General features: G+C 37.6%; 1 protein-coding gene across 3 annotated transcripts in view; it reads left to right on the top strand.

The window, feature by feature from the left end:
• TMTC4 (transmembrane O-mannosyltransferase targeting cadherins 4) overlaps positions 1–17,452 on the top strand; it is a 52,213-nt gene that overhangs the window by 9,010 nt on the left and 25,751 nt on the right. For all 3 annotated transcript variants that reach the window (XM_082763548.1, XM_082763549.1, XM_082763550.1), the window contains 3 exons: positions 993–1,209; positions 4,762–4,849; positions 15,891–15,988. In XM_082763548.1, coding sequence (XP_082619674.1) covers positions 993–1,209; positions 4,762–4,849; positions 15,891–15,988 — 403 coding nt within the window. The remainder of the gene's footprint in view (positions 1–992; positions 1,210–4,761; positions 4,850–15,890; positions 15,989–17,452) is intronic.

The following is a 17,452-nucleotide window of genomic DNA, read 5'->3' as shown; positions in this document are numbered from 1 at the left end:
GGGTTACAGTCAGTGCTATATTCAAAAATGCAAACAAGCATGTGGAGATGGTCCATGAAATGTTATTTTTACAAGTATTAGCTTTCTTAATCCCCTCAGGTCTAACTTTTATGTGTGTCACGTTTATAATAAGTTAGGTATTTTTAATAGATTTCACTGAGTCAGATGCAGACTTGCCAAATTAAGTATATAAAATCCACTACCCTACCTAGGTGTCTATATATCTCACCTAGTGATAAAAGCACACAAAAATAACAAGATGCTTCTTCCTCTGCATTTTGTCTCAAAGTTCCTATCCTGAATAGGGTCTTAGACTGAATTTTTATTTACACTTCTTTCTGGTTCAAATACTTGCATGACACCTGTCTCTAGCCAGTCTCACAAATCAGTTACTAAGGCTTGCTATCTGACTACTTTCTGGATTGATGCTGGATTGTACCCAGTTGGTTTCCACATCATCAGTCCAAATGTGAGGACATTTCTTCTCCTAGAATATCAGTGGAAATCTGTTGCTGTGCATATCAGTTCCCTTACTACATGGATCTATTTAAAATTCCATGAAGTTGCTTGTGGACACAGTGTCTCTTAAGCCCAAAGTATGCCCTAGTAGACTGGGTTGTTTATTTGAGTCACACTATTGCATTACAACATTGAAGTTATATTGCTGGCCAAAAGCCAGATCTAACTTACCATACGTATGATTAATACAGTAGTATTAACATATGCCTTTGGAGACGATAGGTATTATGTTAAATATGGTATCTCATGTGAATATATTTGAGTAAAATCAGGATGGTGTTTCTAGCCTGCTGTGGTGGTGAAGTGGTAATACTATGCGTGCTGGGGTTTGCTTTTATTTTTCAGCCTTTGGGGTTCTTTTTCGTTTGTTTGCTTCTAATATAATCTTTTAATCGAGTTTGGTTGGGTTTTCTGTTTGCATATCTCTAATCATTTATGCAATTCTTAACCTTAATGCTTTTGTTTGTATACAGAATTAATTACCTTTTTGCTGGAGGCTTCTACCCAGTTGGTTTCCATGTCATCAATATAATACTGCATTGTATTATCTCCGTGCTGATGGTTGATGTGTTCTCTATATTATTGGGTGGGCTGCAATTCACTAATAAAGGAAGAAGGCTAAACCTGGCTCCAAAGACATCTCTTCTAGCTGCTTTGCTGTTTGCTGTACATCCAGTACACACCGAATGTGTAAGTAATGAATACTTAACTCTTAAAATTCATATCTTCAGAAGTTCTTGATTATCTTGGCTAATTAGTTCTGACATAGCCTTTTACTCTACATGTTGCTTATATATATTCTTAATGCTTCTCTTGGTACTTGTCTTATTAGAATGTCGTATTAGAACAATCAAATATTATAGTTAGTGCTTCCAAAACGTTGTAATTCCACAGGGCTGGACCTTATTAAGGAAGATAAATTAAATCATTTAGGTACTATAGCTAAAGAAGGATAGCTGTAAACTACACAGTTTTCCTAATTACTTTGTTAAGAATTCAGTACATGAGCAGCCACGGAGAATGGAAGATAAACTGAATGCAAATGGTTAACCACTTTTCAATCCCATTTGCTTTGATAAAGAGCAGGGAGTTAGAAATTTGGACTAGGAGTATTATACAAACTCTGTATGTGACTAGTAGAATGCTTTATCCAGTTTTGAATCCATGCTGCAAGGAGAATGCTAGGAGAAAATGGAGAGGGCTCGGAAGAGCTGTGAAAATGATTAAAGGATTGGAAATCAACCCATGTCATAAGAGATCAATTTCCATGGGTTTATATTTTTAATATGAAGGAGAAGATTAAAGGACTTTTTTTTTTTTTTTAATTACAGCCTCTAATTGCGTACATGAGGAGCAGAAATCTGATAGTAGTGGGCCCTTTAATAGTGCAGACAAAAGCATAACAGTGGCTGGAAGCTGAAGCTGTAAAGAACCTGAATAGAAATATGGCATGTGCGTAGCAGCCAATTAAAATAGCTGACCAAAGATCAAAGTCGTTGTGTGGAAATTATAGTGAAGAGGAAAAGGTTTTCTTAAAAAGCTCCTTTGCACTCATAGTTAAGAAAGTCTTATGGCCTTATGCTGGTGGAGTTGCTGGATTTGGTTCTTGATTGCTTCATGTCTTATAGATATGAGTACATGACATATAGAATAATAGCAATGCAGGATGTTTTGTTTTTTGAGTTTGGAGAGGCTAAGCTACTGGAAGAGTACTCATTTCTAATACTAGAAATGAACGCTAAATTCTCAGTGTACCTTTTTCTACATATGTGGCACTAATTTTTCACTGACAATATGCCATGGGTATTTTAGCCCTTTTTCATTCCCTTTGTACATAATTGATGGGGAAGAGGTTACAGAAAGTTAGCCTCTCAGCTAACTAGGGATATTGCACGTACCGAACACCTAGAGATAGTGCAAGCTCTGTATTTGCAAATTCTGAGGTTTAACCTCACTTTATTTGACAGTGTAGCTAAAACACCCTGCAATTTGTTCTCTGGTGTTTGCTTGCCTGCAGAATAGCTTCTTTGTTAGAGCACCTTATGTTAGTCAGATGGGCTTGTGGTATGTGTTCTCCAAAACCAGTTTTAGATGTCAAAATGAAGTAAAACAAGTCCTTGGTGCTTTTGATGTTTTGACATACAAAGTGAAATCTCTCTTGAGTCTTATCCATAGTCTTGCTATTGACTCCTTTATTAATATCCATAATTTTATTTTTCATTCCATTTGGCTCTAAAAATCTATTTAAATCACCAGGCAGTTTGTTGTTAAGACCTTGGTCATGTCAAATAAATCACAAGTGATGTGGTCTGTCTGCTATGTGAGCTTTGAAGACTTGCAAGCACTTTGGGCAGACATTGGAAGAAGAGGAAAAAAGTAGCATGCTTAGGTAACACGTCTCTTCTAAGATCCAGGAGCTGACAGAGGCTTGTAATCATTTACACGGTGAATGATAAATCTTGTTGCACGATAACAATCATGATACTGCTATGGTTCTAGCATGAATGCATGTCAGGCAGCATCTTCTCAGAGAGCATTCCTCATCATTTTAGGTGCCGTGACATTCTGGTTTTGAAATGAGATGACATATTTTGACATAGAATTGTGAGGAATCTGTCTGTTTGCTGCTTTAGTTTTTGGTGTGTGCAGCACAAAACAAACTGTCATGTACAACAGATCTTGAAAAGTTAAGTGCATTCAGAAGCTATGTAATAAAAACATCTGTCATTTTCATTTTTCTACATACAAGTAAACACTGCTGTGGCACCGTTCTCTATTTTAAGAGATGTTTATTCTGTGTAACATTTGATGGATGAAAGACATAAGACTATGCCTGATGATAATTTAAAACTGTATTTTTCTGTTTACCTGTTAGCAGTGATTATGCGCCTGATTCTGTATCTGAGATGAGAATATTGTACATTTGAAGTCATCTGAGACCATATGTGTGTTATTAGCCCCTTAATCTTTTTTATAACAAGTTAGCATTTATTTTCAAAATTGCCTCATCTCGCCTTCACTTTTATCTCCTTAGTTGAGAGCAGCTTCTGAAACAGAATGGCACGTCATTATTGTCACCTTCCAAAGTACTTCATAGGTATTTAACTGATTATTATAACTCCTCTACAATGTAGAAGAAACAGAGAAGTTATCTGGATAAATGAAGAAGTTTTTCCAAACTCGGTTTAGATATACAGGAGTTTCTCCTTTATGGCACTCAGCTGAGGCGGAGGGTAAAGCAGGAAAGAGCTGCTTCTGTGGATTTAATCCTACTCACATATCTCTACATTTTACTTTCACCCTCTGAAGCTCTTTAGAAATATCTGTTCCCTCATGTCACACTGACCAAAAAACAAACAAACAAACAAAAAAAACACCTTTTCTGAAAGGAGGGTTAGCAGGTGCTTTTAAACTAAGTGAAGATACAGTTTCCCTTTTTACTTACTTCTCTTGCTCACAAGAACCAAAGTTTCTGCTTCTGCGCCTGAATCATTACAAACAAAAAAACTGTAGCTGTCTTGCTTTGCTTCCGAAAGGCCTCTGTGTACAGCTTCTCCAGGAAACATGGAACTCAGAGCCTCAGTAAGTAAACCAAGACTGACAACAGTTTAATGACTTGAACCAATGCTTCTTGATGGTCCTGAGAATGCTCTTGATTTAAATAGTTTGGCACAGATCCAGAATACAGAGGTCCCAGAATGAGCTTCTGATTTTCTTATGTTACTACAGCTTCTGTTAGAGCAAGATGCAGTTGGAGATAGCTCTCATGTAATCAAGTAATATAACACAGAAATAAAAAAAAATGCTGGAGGAAGGCCTTTCAGCAGGCTAGAAGTTATTTGTTCATTCTGAGTGTTTAGACTGCAATTTGAAGGCTGCCTTATATTCTGAAAGTAGACAGTCTTGATTTGTATTTCAACAGAGTTCTCAATTTTGCAGGGATTTGGAATGTTTGCAAAGAATTCTACTGAAAGGCAATGTAACCCAAAAATCTGATGAAATGGGACAGAGTCTACATTTTCTTAAATAGTCCTTTCTTGTTTCTTAAAATAGCAGTTTTTTCATAAATTAAAGCTAAATTCTTTACCCATCTATTTCTAAGCAATAAAAAAAAAAAAAAAAAACCTACAGTGATAATTGTATGCATTCACATTGTGCATATATATGTATATGTGTATCTTAACCTCAGATTTTCTGAGAATAAAATCTGGTAATAGTGATTTTTTTCTTTTTCTTTTTAAGGTTGCAGGGATTGTTGGCAGAGCAGACTTACTATGTGCCCTGTTCTTTCTGTTGTCATTCCTTGGCTACTGTAAAGCATTCAGAGAAAGTAAGCATTATGTTTGCACCTTTAATTTTGTACTGTAAATTTTATCTGTATTCATACATTTCATTTAAGTGTAGCAAAACCGAAAATGTCAACTGTTGTGGATTGAATCTATTAATGTTTATACAATCTGAAAATATAAAGAAATCTGCTCTAGCAGGTATTTAATTTTAGAAGAGCTAGAAGGGAATGTTGTCACTAATTCCTGTTAAACACTATGAATTTATTTTAAGAAAAATAGGTTTTGTACTAGGCTTATTTGTGAAATGGTTTGTTGTATAGAAACATAAATAAATATTTTAATAAGTATTTTAGAAAGAAATCAGACCCGTGAATTTATTTTCTTAAATGTTTTAATATACTTTATGCCATTGTGTTGGGATGGCCTAAATGGGAATGAATTTTAGAAACCTTACGAGTAATTTTTTTAATAAACAGTAAAGATTTACTGGTATGAGTAAGCCCTCTAAATCCCTGCAATATGCAAGTGCTGACATATACATGTTGAATATAGTATTATTCATAGAGTTTTTGTAAGGTAACAGTATTATTTTTACATGGAAAGTTCTTTCTTAGATGTTTTTTCAAATGAGCTTTTAGATCTGTTGTATTATTTGATCTGAATGCAGCTTGGCAGTTGAAATACTGTTGTGGAGAAATTATCGTGGGAGTCTATTAAATAAGTACAGAATACATCAATGCACAATTCACAATTAGGAGAACCTGTACAGAATATGCAGTCTGGTATCTGAATGTGTTCTACCACAGGAAATAGTGGAATCATTTGGTGAACCCATGAAGAACTGCGCTGTGAAGAGCTTGTGTGATATCGGTTCAATAGGCATGGCCTACGATGTTTAACCACAGTTGGCAATTATTTAGATTAACAACACAGTCACAGAAATGCAGAGCTTAGTGTAGCCTGAGGGGGGTGAGTTGGTGCACAGAGAGCTCTAAGATGTTGTGAATAACTCCTGCTAATTGAGCTTAGCACGTTTAGAACTACTGTGCTTATTTCTGCACTTGATATCATAAGTTTAGGTTAAACTTGGTCACTTCAAATTACATTTGTAGTAATTCCTGTTCACTTCTGATTATTTTTTCCAACTGTTTCCATTCTGTCAACTGAGCTAGTAATGTCTTGATGAAAATTGGCCTTGGGACCTTGCTTACTCATTAGTTCTTTTTTCACCTATTTTACCGGCTATGATTGTGCTTTGGATGTTTCTTCTGTCAGCAGCAAATTGAATAAGACAAAATATTGGCTATGTGCTTTCCAGTTTGTTGATAGAGGTAGGCCTGTATGGCTGGGGTAATTATCCTTGTTTGAACAACTCAAGAGCCAAGTTGTTAGGAGGACTACTGGAGACTCAGAAAGGAATCTGTGTTTCTTTTGATATGGAAGATATCTCAGGAATGATTAAGAATGTGATGTATACTCTGGTAAGGGATATTCTGAGTGCTTTTAAAACTTGCAAAGGCTAGTCTGATAGCTTTTAGAAGTCAGTGTAATTTTAAAAGTGTTGTACTAAAGTTCTTGTCATTGATACAGAAAAAAGAAAATGTTATGAAGTCAAGATACTAAGCAGCACATAGGTTTTGTTTGTTGTTATTGTTGTTTTTTTTTAAATTGGATGCTATCTCATAATAGTATCAGAACTGTGTCTGTTAAGCAGATTTGCTATGGAGAACTATGGTCTGCCAGCATAATTGTGTCTTTTGTCCTTCAGATCAGTTTTCAATGTTTACTGTCACCTTCAGTACTTGATTTTTCCTCAGTGACTTCTGAAAGCAGTTTCGACTTTGTACTGAAGAATTTGTATCCAAGTTACATAATTGTGTCTCTTCCAACAGCTGCTTCATTTTTGGTAGCTTGGTGACAATTTCAGGTTCTTGCAGGTATCTGGCATCTTCTAAATTAGAGAATGAAAACTTACACATCATCCAGCACTGTGGAGAGCACTAATAAGGTCCTAAGCAGATCTTGCACAGACCCTAAAGGGAGGAGCCCAAGCTTCAGAGTATTTCTTCCCTCTGAACCTTATGTGATTTGCTACAGGCCAATGAGCAGTGTGCCGCACAATAGATATTTGCATCAAGTTTTCAGGTCAGAATGGTTCTGGTCTGAAAACTGTCTTAGAAAGGTCTGGGAGGCTTCATTGCTCATCCTAGACATGTCTTCCTAAATGTGAAAACCTTTAATTTGTAAACAGAGAGGTAAGTGAGATTGTCTCCACCAGCAGTTTCCCCACAAACTCTCCAGCCTCATAAGCCAGCTGCATTTCACCTTGTATCTGTTATGTACGTGGGTATTCTCAAGCTCTAAGTTTCCCTACTTTGTGACCTTCACCAGCTAACTTGGGCATGCAACTTAAAAGCTTTTTTTCCCTGCTCTTTCTGTGTAGTCACTGGAACGAGATAGGCTTATTTCAGTGGTCACTGAGAGGGGGGGAGCTTATCTTAGGAATTTTCTGTCACCTTCTGGGGGTACATTGCATAGAAGCTTAGGAAGACTAGGCTTGTTGCTTAGGGTAGCTGCAAAAATGGAGCAACCTAGGTTTTTGTCATAGATTATAGAGATCCTTAGGTCAGAAAAAAACTTTGGAGGTCGTCTCTGGTCTGACAACTTAAGGCAAGGGCACTTTATAGATCAGGTTGTTCAAAGCATTAGACAGGTGGGTGGTAAAAATCTTCAAGGCAATTCACAGCCTCACTAGGCAACCTGTGTTTAACAGCCCTCCTGAGAAGTATTTTTTAGAAGTATTTTTTTTCCCTTTACGTTCAGTTGCATGTTACTTCGCTGGGCCTTGCGATTGGTGCATCATTTCCTTTCTCTGGGCACTTCAGAGAAGTCTGTCTCTGTCATCCCTATAACTTTTCTTCAAATGGTAAGCCTGAAATTGGATCCTTCTCAGCCTTCTCCTCTAGGGCAGGAGGATGAGGGAACCAATTCCCTCAGCTTCTTTTCCTAGTTTGTGCTCTCCTAACCATCTTAAGGTTTCTTTGCTGGACTTCCAGTTTATTCATGTGTTTCTTGAATTGGGTACAACAGTGCTTCTGACGTGGCCTCACAAGAGCTGAATACAGAGAAGCAACTTTCCCTCACCCCCTGGGTACACTGCAGGTCGTATAACCCTGTGTACATTTAACCTTCTTCATTGCCACGCTGTCGACTCCTCTTCAACTTGCTGTCAGCCAGGAACTCCAGCTCCTATTCTGCAGAGCTGCTGCCTAGGCAGTCCCCAAGCTGGTCTGCTGTGTGCTGCTGTCTTTGAATTTCACGAGGCCTCTGTCAGCCTGTTCCACCAGCTTGTCTTAGTCCCTCCAAATGGCATGCGTGTTCTTTGCTGTACCCATGTATCATGCTGAAGCCCACTGACCACCACCAACAGTTTTACTTTCTATCTTTATGATCTCTTTTTTCTTTTGAGCAGGGAGATTGGTCCAACCCATCAGGCACTGGTATGGACAGTAGTGTCGGTATCATAAAGGCTGTAGGAAAAGGTAACCACGGAAGTAGCTATAGGCAAGTATGACTTTTCGGTGGTTTTATTCTATTAAAGCAAGTGCAAAACTTTAGTCTTGGATGTCCCCATTTTGATGGTGTGAATATCCTTGTTTGATTAACAATTCTTCTAGTCATTCAAAAATAATAGGATGAAAAAGGAATAAAGACCTTTTTATCTGAGTTTAGCTGAGTTTGGATGTGCTTGGATTTGAGGGAGTCTCAGCAGAAACCATCTTAAGTCCCAAATGTAAGCTGATCTCACTTTGAGTATCAATGAAGAGCAAGCATTTTAAAAATATGCATGTGCAGTTTAAAGAACAGACTTAAACAATGTCTGTTAAGATGTAACAAAGAAAAAATATCGTGTTTCTCTCAGAATTCAAACTATTTTCCTTCTACTGGCAAAGTGTGGTTAGCCACAAGGCTCAGAAAGTCTGCAATACTGCCAGGGCACATTGATAGTGCTAGTCCAAGCTAACAGTTGTTACTTCATCACTTTCCAGGTCCAACTGAGATGGTAATTGATCTTTGTGGAATAGTCTTAGTAAGAAGGAGGGGGAGAACACAACCAAAAAACCTTCTGTGCGTTCCGTTGCATTAGGCTTTTGTTTCTAATCATACACAGTGGCTTTCTGAGGATCCCCCAGAAAAATGGGATCTAGCAGTTTGTTACACCATCCTATTTCCTTTTGTTCCGCTAGATTTGTATGTATTTGTACAGATACAGTTAGTCCTCAGTAACATAAACTCTTCTGTCTCCAGCAGCATCCTAATGTTATTAAATACATAGGATATCTTAAGTCTTTCATAAAGAACCTGACTGTTCTTGCAGCAAGGCAATGTGAGATTTGTGTCCAGCAGTGTTCCAGAAATCTGTTTCACTAGGATAGATACAGTTGTTGAATTGTCATCCTTGAAGTCTTCTCTAACAGTGATAAAAGACATAGAAGAGAGGCTGGTTAGTGTTTGTTTTCACCTGATATATAAGCGAATAAATGTAAGAGTATTTTTTTTGTCTTGAGATTGAGGACACAAAATGTGTGAAGAGTATTTGGGGGAAAATGGAGGGAAGTATAAATAATACTGAAAACAAGTAGGAGATTAGAAAGGTAGAAGTTGCCAGACTGGAAAATTTCCAAAGGAAAATGATTTTTGTAAAGCTCAATATATACTGTAGGTTGCCTGTCTGATGTGGTTTATTCGTGGCTTTGATGGATTTGGGGGCAGACAGTTTCTTTTAGCCAGAATCCGTAGCATTTTATCTTTTTTTTTTTTTTTTTTTTTCCAAAGAGTATCAGCGTTTAACACACTACATAGGTTATAAATATGTTTTACTGAAGTTCTAAAATTCTGTTACTTTTTTCTAACATAGAGTTTTTAATGTTACCAGAACTCTGATAGGATAACATTTATGTTTGCAAGGAACTAATCTGTTGTTCTCATTCTGTCCGGCTGTTTTAAAAACACATCTGTGGGGACAAATCCACTGCATAGGCTTTGGAGACAGCAAGAGCTGACAACTGTTTAGGTATGTTCTGAAGGGAACTGTGGGTTATTAACTTTGTTGAATTTTAATGCAGTATCTCTGGGAATTAATAAGGACTTCTAAAACTGCTAGAGTATTCATTTTGCCTTCCTTTGTCTTCAGCCTTGACAGTGATCCAGTTGCATGTATTTGCCAACTGCATTGGTGATCTGAGTAATGTAAAATGTTGAGTTTATGATATTTGCTTCATGTGAGTAATACTTGGCATGGATCTGAAATAGGGGAACAACTGTTTGCTCATATGCTATGACTTCTAAAAATGACTTTGTACTTGGTTGTGTGTTTCTGTTTTGTTCTGTTCTTTGTAGTCTTCCATTAATCATCTGCTAGTTCACTGCTAATATAATGAAACATGCAAAGCAGACTGTAGCAATGAGTTTTGTGAATAGTGGAGGTTTTCCTTTAGTTTGGAAATGTGTAAGTCTTCTATGTGAAAGTCAGTACTGTTAAGATGAGGGGGAGTTTGTTAGCTATTTTGCAGTTGGTCAAAGGTATTTACTACCCATAGAATCACAGAATCATTAAGGTTGGAAAAGCCCTCCAAGATCATCTGGTCCAACCACCCCCCACCACCAATGTCACCCACTAGACCATGTCCCTAAGCACCACGTCCAACCTTGCCTTGAACACCCCCAGGGGCAGTGATTCCACCACCTCCCTGGGCAACCCATCCCAATGCCTGACTGCTCTTTTTGAGAAGAAATGTCTCCTCGTGTCCAACCTAAACGTCCCCTGGTGCAACTCGAGGCCATTCCCTCTAGTCCTATCACTAGTTACCTGTGAGAAGAGGCCGACCCCCAGCTCCCCACACCTTCCTTTCAGGTAGTTGCAGAGAACAATGAGGTCTCCCCTGAGCCTCCTCTTCTCCAGACTAAACTGTTTAACATTTGGGCCCTGATTTTTCAACTGTGTGCCCAACTGTTCATGTTTGAACACATTGGGAAGGAGGAGTTGCATGTGGAAAATCTATCCATTTATTCTTTTAGTGGGCAAATGAAAAACCATAACTTTCTTTCTTGTAGAATTAGCACTAAATTTTGTTTGTCCAAGATGGTATGATTTAGGGTTAGATAATCGCTCTACTGTAGCCTCTTTGTAATGAGTTTGAGGTACTTGGAGATGTTTAGGAATGCCATTTGCTGTTGAAGTTTCATTATTAAGTGAAATGCTGAGCTGCACTGCAGTGGTATGTACATTCAGAGAATTGGAGACACGCAGGGAGATCTCAGGCTTAAGTTAACTTTGACAATGGATTCTTACTTTATCTTCTAACACTAGGGAATTCTTCCTGCTCTTTATAGCAATGCACTTAAACATGCTTCAGTGACTTCTTGAACTGCTCCAAGTTGTCACCTGGTTAGGCCCTAAGATGCTCAGTTGGCTTTGAGGGAGGAAATGCTGAATGCCTAAATGTCTAACTTGATAATTATTGGTTTTTTTGCTGTTGCTAGCTTGACTTTAAAGTAAAACTAAGCTTGGTACTCTAAACATGTAGTATTTTTCTTCATATCCTGAACTTATTAGGAATTTGTATTCATTGACTTGTGGATTTAGGACATTGCAAGATAAGGTCTCTTAAAAGAAGTAGGATTAGCATCTAGGAAGGCAGAGTTGAGGGGTATCTACACAATAAGCATATTGCTCATAAATTTAGGATCAGTTGACTCCACACTGTAAAACACTTTCCTAGAGCAATTCTGCATACATAGTGCTTATACTTGAGTCCAGCAGCCTGAGTGGAAGAGCCCTCATGGCTTCTTCATGTCTTACACAGGTATTTCTTTGGATCCCCTTGACTTTCAGACTTCAGGTACTCGTAAAGTGGGGTCATTGAAACACCCTTTTTTGTTGGTATAGAAACAGTGTGTTTTTCCAGCTTAAAAAAAAAAAAAAAAAAAAAAAAAAGGCAAGTACTCTGTTTATTTGGCGTGCTTACAATCTTGTCCATCTGTCAGAGTGGCACGATGCCCACTCACAATATGGTATACCAGCTTCAACTAGGTGCAGGTGCCAACCAAAGATTGGTTTCATTTTCTAACACAAGATTCTTCTGGTGGGAAGCAGTGCCGTATTAGGGGAATGTGCTTTGTTAGGCTGATTACTTCTATTGGCATGTGTGTATCTTATAATAATAATTAGCGCTTATGCAGTGCTTTACATTTTCAAATCACTGTTAAAAATTGCTTGACATTGCTGAATGCCAGTCTTTTGTATCTGTTTTTCAGTCCTAGTTTAGTCCCGAGATTTCTGCAGGGAGGATATGGGGGGTGTCTGTGCATATTGACCCAGGAAAAAGCACAAGATAAAACATTTCTTAATTAAAATTCTCTTTCTTTGAAGTTTAATCACAAACTGATGAACTTTCATAATATTACAGTTCTGTATATGGCTGTACTGACTTTTTGAGACTGCAAAAGAAAATAAAGGAACTGAGATCATGGTTTTGGGGAAGGAGATCGTGATGCTTGTTTCTCATCTTTTAACGAATGTATCTATGGAATTGTGTTTTTTCGTTGTTGTTGTTCTTTACCATCTTTTACCGTATTTGAGGGTTCCTACATAAGCTTGGCTACACTTTACATGCTGAGACATTTCTGGCGTCTGAGACTTGGAATGTTCACAACACAAGTCAGTTTCTGTACAACTTTGAACGTGTGCCTATTGAATAGTGTTTGATTATCGGTTTTCAAGACCATTTCTCCAGTTTGTCAGAGGAATTCTGTCTTCTCCTTAGTATGTTTCATAGCCATTGTAGCCTGGCAGCAGTTCTGGACCTAATCAGAATATTCCTTATTCCATCATCCAAATTTTTAAAAATACCTAATAGAGCTAGATGAAAGGAAGAACCAATCCAGAATGTATTTTCCTATTTTGCACAGTGGCCTTGAGTCTTAGTGCAGTTTTACAATGGTTACTTGTATCCATTCTATAATTTCATCCACCCCCTATTATTTCTTGCTTATTTCACACTGTCTCCAGTGGCATTCTCATGCCTTCCTGAAGTCGAGGTTTATAGGTTTGCTCTCATCCAGAAAGTCCTTTTTGCTCTCCAAGTCAAAAACTATACTTAATTTGATTTAAGTAGCTGTAATACGTCTTTGGAAAACAATGAATCATATCCTTTTCTTTTAGAGACTCATCTAGAAAATACCTTGTGGTGTTTTTTGTTTTCTGGACAATTTCAACTTGTCAGCTTGGCTTTGATGCTTTAGCTTTACTTTTCCTATCTCTTTTACCCTTCAATAGTGGACATGCAGGCACGATGGGATTTTTTGTTTGTTTGTTTTTAACTCCAAGCTTCTGGAATTTCATGCATTTTGCATGATGTCTCAGAGGTAACAGTTGAGATTACTCTGTGGTGTATAAGACCTGTTGGAGTAAATGTAATCAATTGCTGTAATTTAAAACAGATTAACTTCTCTGTAAATTCTGTGTTGTTGTTGTTGTTCACTGTTCTGCTTCTATTCTTGCTCCTTTCCTGCTGATGTTGTGTAAGCCAGCTAATTGCAACTGACCTCTTTGTGAAAAATGAAGCAAAAAGGCACAGAACACTTCTATTTTCTTGGCAATGTCCATTTTCTTTCTCACTGAGTATTGGAATAACTCCTCCTTTACATAAATTGCCTTTTCTCCTTTTGTGATGCGGCTTTTATGAATTTCATGCTGTATGAGTGTGCTATTGTTATACTTGTCCTTGATAATTTGAACTTCCTTTTCTCCCTGTTGCTTCTCACACTGCAAGTTATCAAAGCATTTGTGAATCACTGTGTTGGTGACTCTTTGCTGTATATACTTCCTACCAACTTCCGTGTTAACATAGTCTTTATTTGTGCTCAAACATCCCAGCTTCTCTCCTCCAGAATTTGATTGTGGGAAGAAGAACCCTCTCACCTGAAGAAAGTACACTTCAGTAAACTCAGTGAAGTCAGTTGACTTTGTTCAATGTTCTCCCTTTCACGCTTACTAGGGATGACTGATTGTTATTTTGTCATCACAGTCAATTAGTTTGCCTTCCATCCTCACCTCCTGCCGACTAGTTTCTTTCTACCTTATATAAAATAAAAAAGGCAGATTTCAAAAACTGGATGAGCAGTCTTGCGTTGCAAGCAGTCTGAAGAGTCGAAGATCTTCAAGGCATGTATTTAGGACAGATCCCTTTTATTCTCAGCAAAGCTTATATAAAGAATTTTGAAGCCCCGTTCTCCATGAACTGTGTGCATATTGCAACCCTGAAAACCCTCAGTTCTGTATATGTGATGTGAATTAGAGTTTCCTCATTGATTATTTTTTTTAGTTACAACTGCAACCTCTTTAGTTTAGCCATTATATTTTGTATTTCCATGTTTTGTTTTGGTATTGAAAGGTGTATAACTTCTGTCCTTCAGGAGGCTTTCTTTTCAGTTTATAACATCTGCATCTCCAATGTTAACTCTGTCCTCACCTGCAAGGACATAATTTGGGGTGGAGGGAGAAGGAACAAATGCCCGTTCAATTTTTATTGCAATGAATTTCAAACGTCTCAATATCCACTTTGCTGAAGCTTTAAGTCTTGGGTAAGAAAAAAGTGCTAGAAGCAATTTCAAAACTTGTTCCTGTTCTTCAGAACTTCTTGTTCTGAATAAAAAAATAAGTACTCAAAATAAGTACTCTGCCTCAAAATGAGAGAGGACGCCAATGTCAGTAGATCCTCAGACACTTGTGATGGTTCGTATCTTGTCAACAACTGAGTTAGTATGCTAGTTTCCCTTTATCATCGGTGAAAAACAGGTGACTAGATCCCTAAAGGGTTCTCCTTCTTTCAACCAGTTAGAAAGGAAGCCTGATGTTCTGTTCTATTCCATTCTATTCTCTTCTCTTCTGTTCTATTCTCAGGTGCCTACTTCTGGTGAAATAACCCTTACTTCTTCCATTTGCCCTCTGCGTAGACGATTATTGCAGTTCTGTTTAAGTGCTGAGGGCCCAACCTGCAGTAGGAAAGTGCGGCTCTAGAGATCAAGGAGAATAAAAAAGGGGTTCAGTCGATGAATATAGAGTTCAACTTTTGTTTTCTTCACATGGCAAATGAGTCTTGTGATGCCTGTAGTGCTCATGTTGCTTGAATCGAGAAACTCTCTCTGAATGAGCTGAGTGCTTCCCTCTGTTGATTGCACCTGTGGAGTAGAGGTTGTGACAGACATGTTTTTATGTGAAGTACCCATGTACTGTGTGTGTGGTAGTACCTTTGGCTGTAGTCGAGCTTATTGTTATATCAATCTCAGAAATGCCTGCTTGTAGTGCCTAAACTCAGCTACATGGTACAGTCTTTAAAGACTTTTTTTTTTTTATACTAGAAGCTGTAGCTACTCTTGATCTCTTAACCCCAGAGTTTCTCACCCTGCTGTAAAACTGCAAGAACTAACTGCTTCTCTGATCAGATGCTGAAATTATTGAGCTTCATGGCATTCCACAGCAGTACTAATGAAATGACATATAGCACTTGCTAAATGTAGCAGCCCTGGAAAAGCAGCTCATTGTGCCTTTGTACCTTAGGTTACTGTTAACATAGTTTGTGTGTGTGGTGCTGCTTCATGTGTAACCATTAGAAAGAATTTCTTGTTCTTGTGGTAGCTTGGAGGAGAGTGGCCAGTAATGATAGAGCTATAGCTAAGGATGATAAATGAGTCTAAATATTGGGAATTAACCTTTTCAGATGATGAATTGTGAAAACTGTGAAGCTTCTGCCATTCTAATTAGTCTGGCTAAGACATCTAGCAAACAGGAGATTTCTAATGTCTCTGAGAATAGAAAATGACTGCAATAAAAGGACAAATGCCAGCATATTGCAGGAGGTGCCCAATGATTTTCAAGTCTGTGTATCCAGATTTTGACTGATAAAAAAAGATTGTGAGTTTAGATGCTGTTTGTTTCTTTTGTTTTTAATTCTAATTTTAATTTCTAACTTTACCTTTAAATGTATAAACCTAATGGTATGGCATGCTTTATTTCAACAGATAAGGAAGGACATCATTTTTCTGTATTCTGGGTGCTGGTGAGTGTTGTCCTAGGTGCAGTAGCCATGCTGTGCAAAGAACAAGGAATTACGATACTGGTAAGAATCCCAAAAATCAATTGATTTTTGACCTTAGCATCTGTCAGGTGCAATTGTAAAGTCTACAAGGATGAATCTTCTCCACAACTAATTTCGTGAACATCTTTTTGTTCTGCTCAGAAAACTAGTTAATGTTTACTAAAAACAGTATTCCAGTAGATCTCTCTCGATTGTATCCCAGCCAACCTGCTGGAATTCATTTTATCTTTTGTAAGCAGTTCGCATGTATCTTGTTAATTACTTGCAAAATTTAAGATTCACAGTGTTAGTTTCACTGTGTATCACGTTCATTGGCCTTGGTTTTGAATGTATAATCGTTGAGGTAGTGGGTCTACAAACTTCTCTCTGAAGTTTATGAACTGGAGGAGACTGTTTCTAGGAGCTCCACCCTCTTGGTTTTTTTTGAACGTTCTAATTATAAGTAGGGTAATTGTTTATGTATTTCTAATACTGAATTTCTTATTTCCATCTCTTATGTAAACAGTCTATGCAAACAGATGTACTTACTTTTCATGTCCATTTTACTCTTGCTTTCTGTTACTTAAGTGAAGAGTCTCTTTCGGTTGATCCAGTAAGCTACCTGTAATACTACGTCAGTGATTTATACCTTTTGTGTGGTTGTATATCTGTATAAGTAAATCTGATTTGTAGCTTTAAATAACATAGATAAAGCAATCAGAAGAATTATTTGCAGCAAGGACCTTCTCAGCCTTAGAAAAAATTGTAGAAGAAATTACTGAAAACATCTTACTGTAGGACATTATTTTTTGATAAACATCCACAGGCTGATGTATTTTTCAAAGGTATCTGTGAAGAAAACAGAAGTTCTCTTAAAAAACATAGTGTGATTATTTCTTCTAGTGGTATGAAGTAATTATTTGAGCTAGCAGACACAGAATTGTTATTTGATCTGGATTTTTTGTTTGCTGTTGCATTGCTAGGATGATGATATTTATCCTTGAGTTGAAGGGTAAAGGTCAGAGGGATAAAGGGATATATCATACATTAAAAAGATTCCTTGTAGGCTGAATGTATTTTTCAGCAAGATTCTTGCTTTCCTAATCTCCATGTAAGTGAGCCATAAGCCTTGTACCTGCCAGCTGATCTCTCTATGTGGAACCATCCAACTCTCCAGCCTATCTTCTCTCTTCTCCCTTTGACTATTAAAAAGAGACTTATGGCCTCCCGGTGTCCTCACTCTTTACCTTGCTAGGAGATATTTTTCATGACTTTTTTTCCCCGTTTAGTTTACAGGACATTGAGGTAATTTCTGAATGTATTAGGATGTAGGCTAAGTATTCATGAATTGTCATGGTTGGTGATTGCTGGAACACTGAGTTTGGATTTTACTGGTGACCTCGACAGAATTACCTCATTGACCTCAAAAGAATTTACCTCTGGATATATTTTTTTTTGTTTTGGGGGGGGGAAATATGTGCAAGTATAGTCCTTCAAAGAGCTGAA

The sequence above is a fragment of the Aythya marila genome (assembly GCF_965140915.1).
Source record: "Aythya marila genome assembly, chromosome: 1".
Classification (NCBI taxonomy): domain Eukaryota; kingdom Metazoa; phylum Chordata; class Aves; order Anseriformes; family Anatidae; genus Aythya; species Aythya marila.
This window is presented reverse-complemented; position numbering and strand designations above follow the sequence as displayed.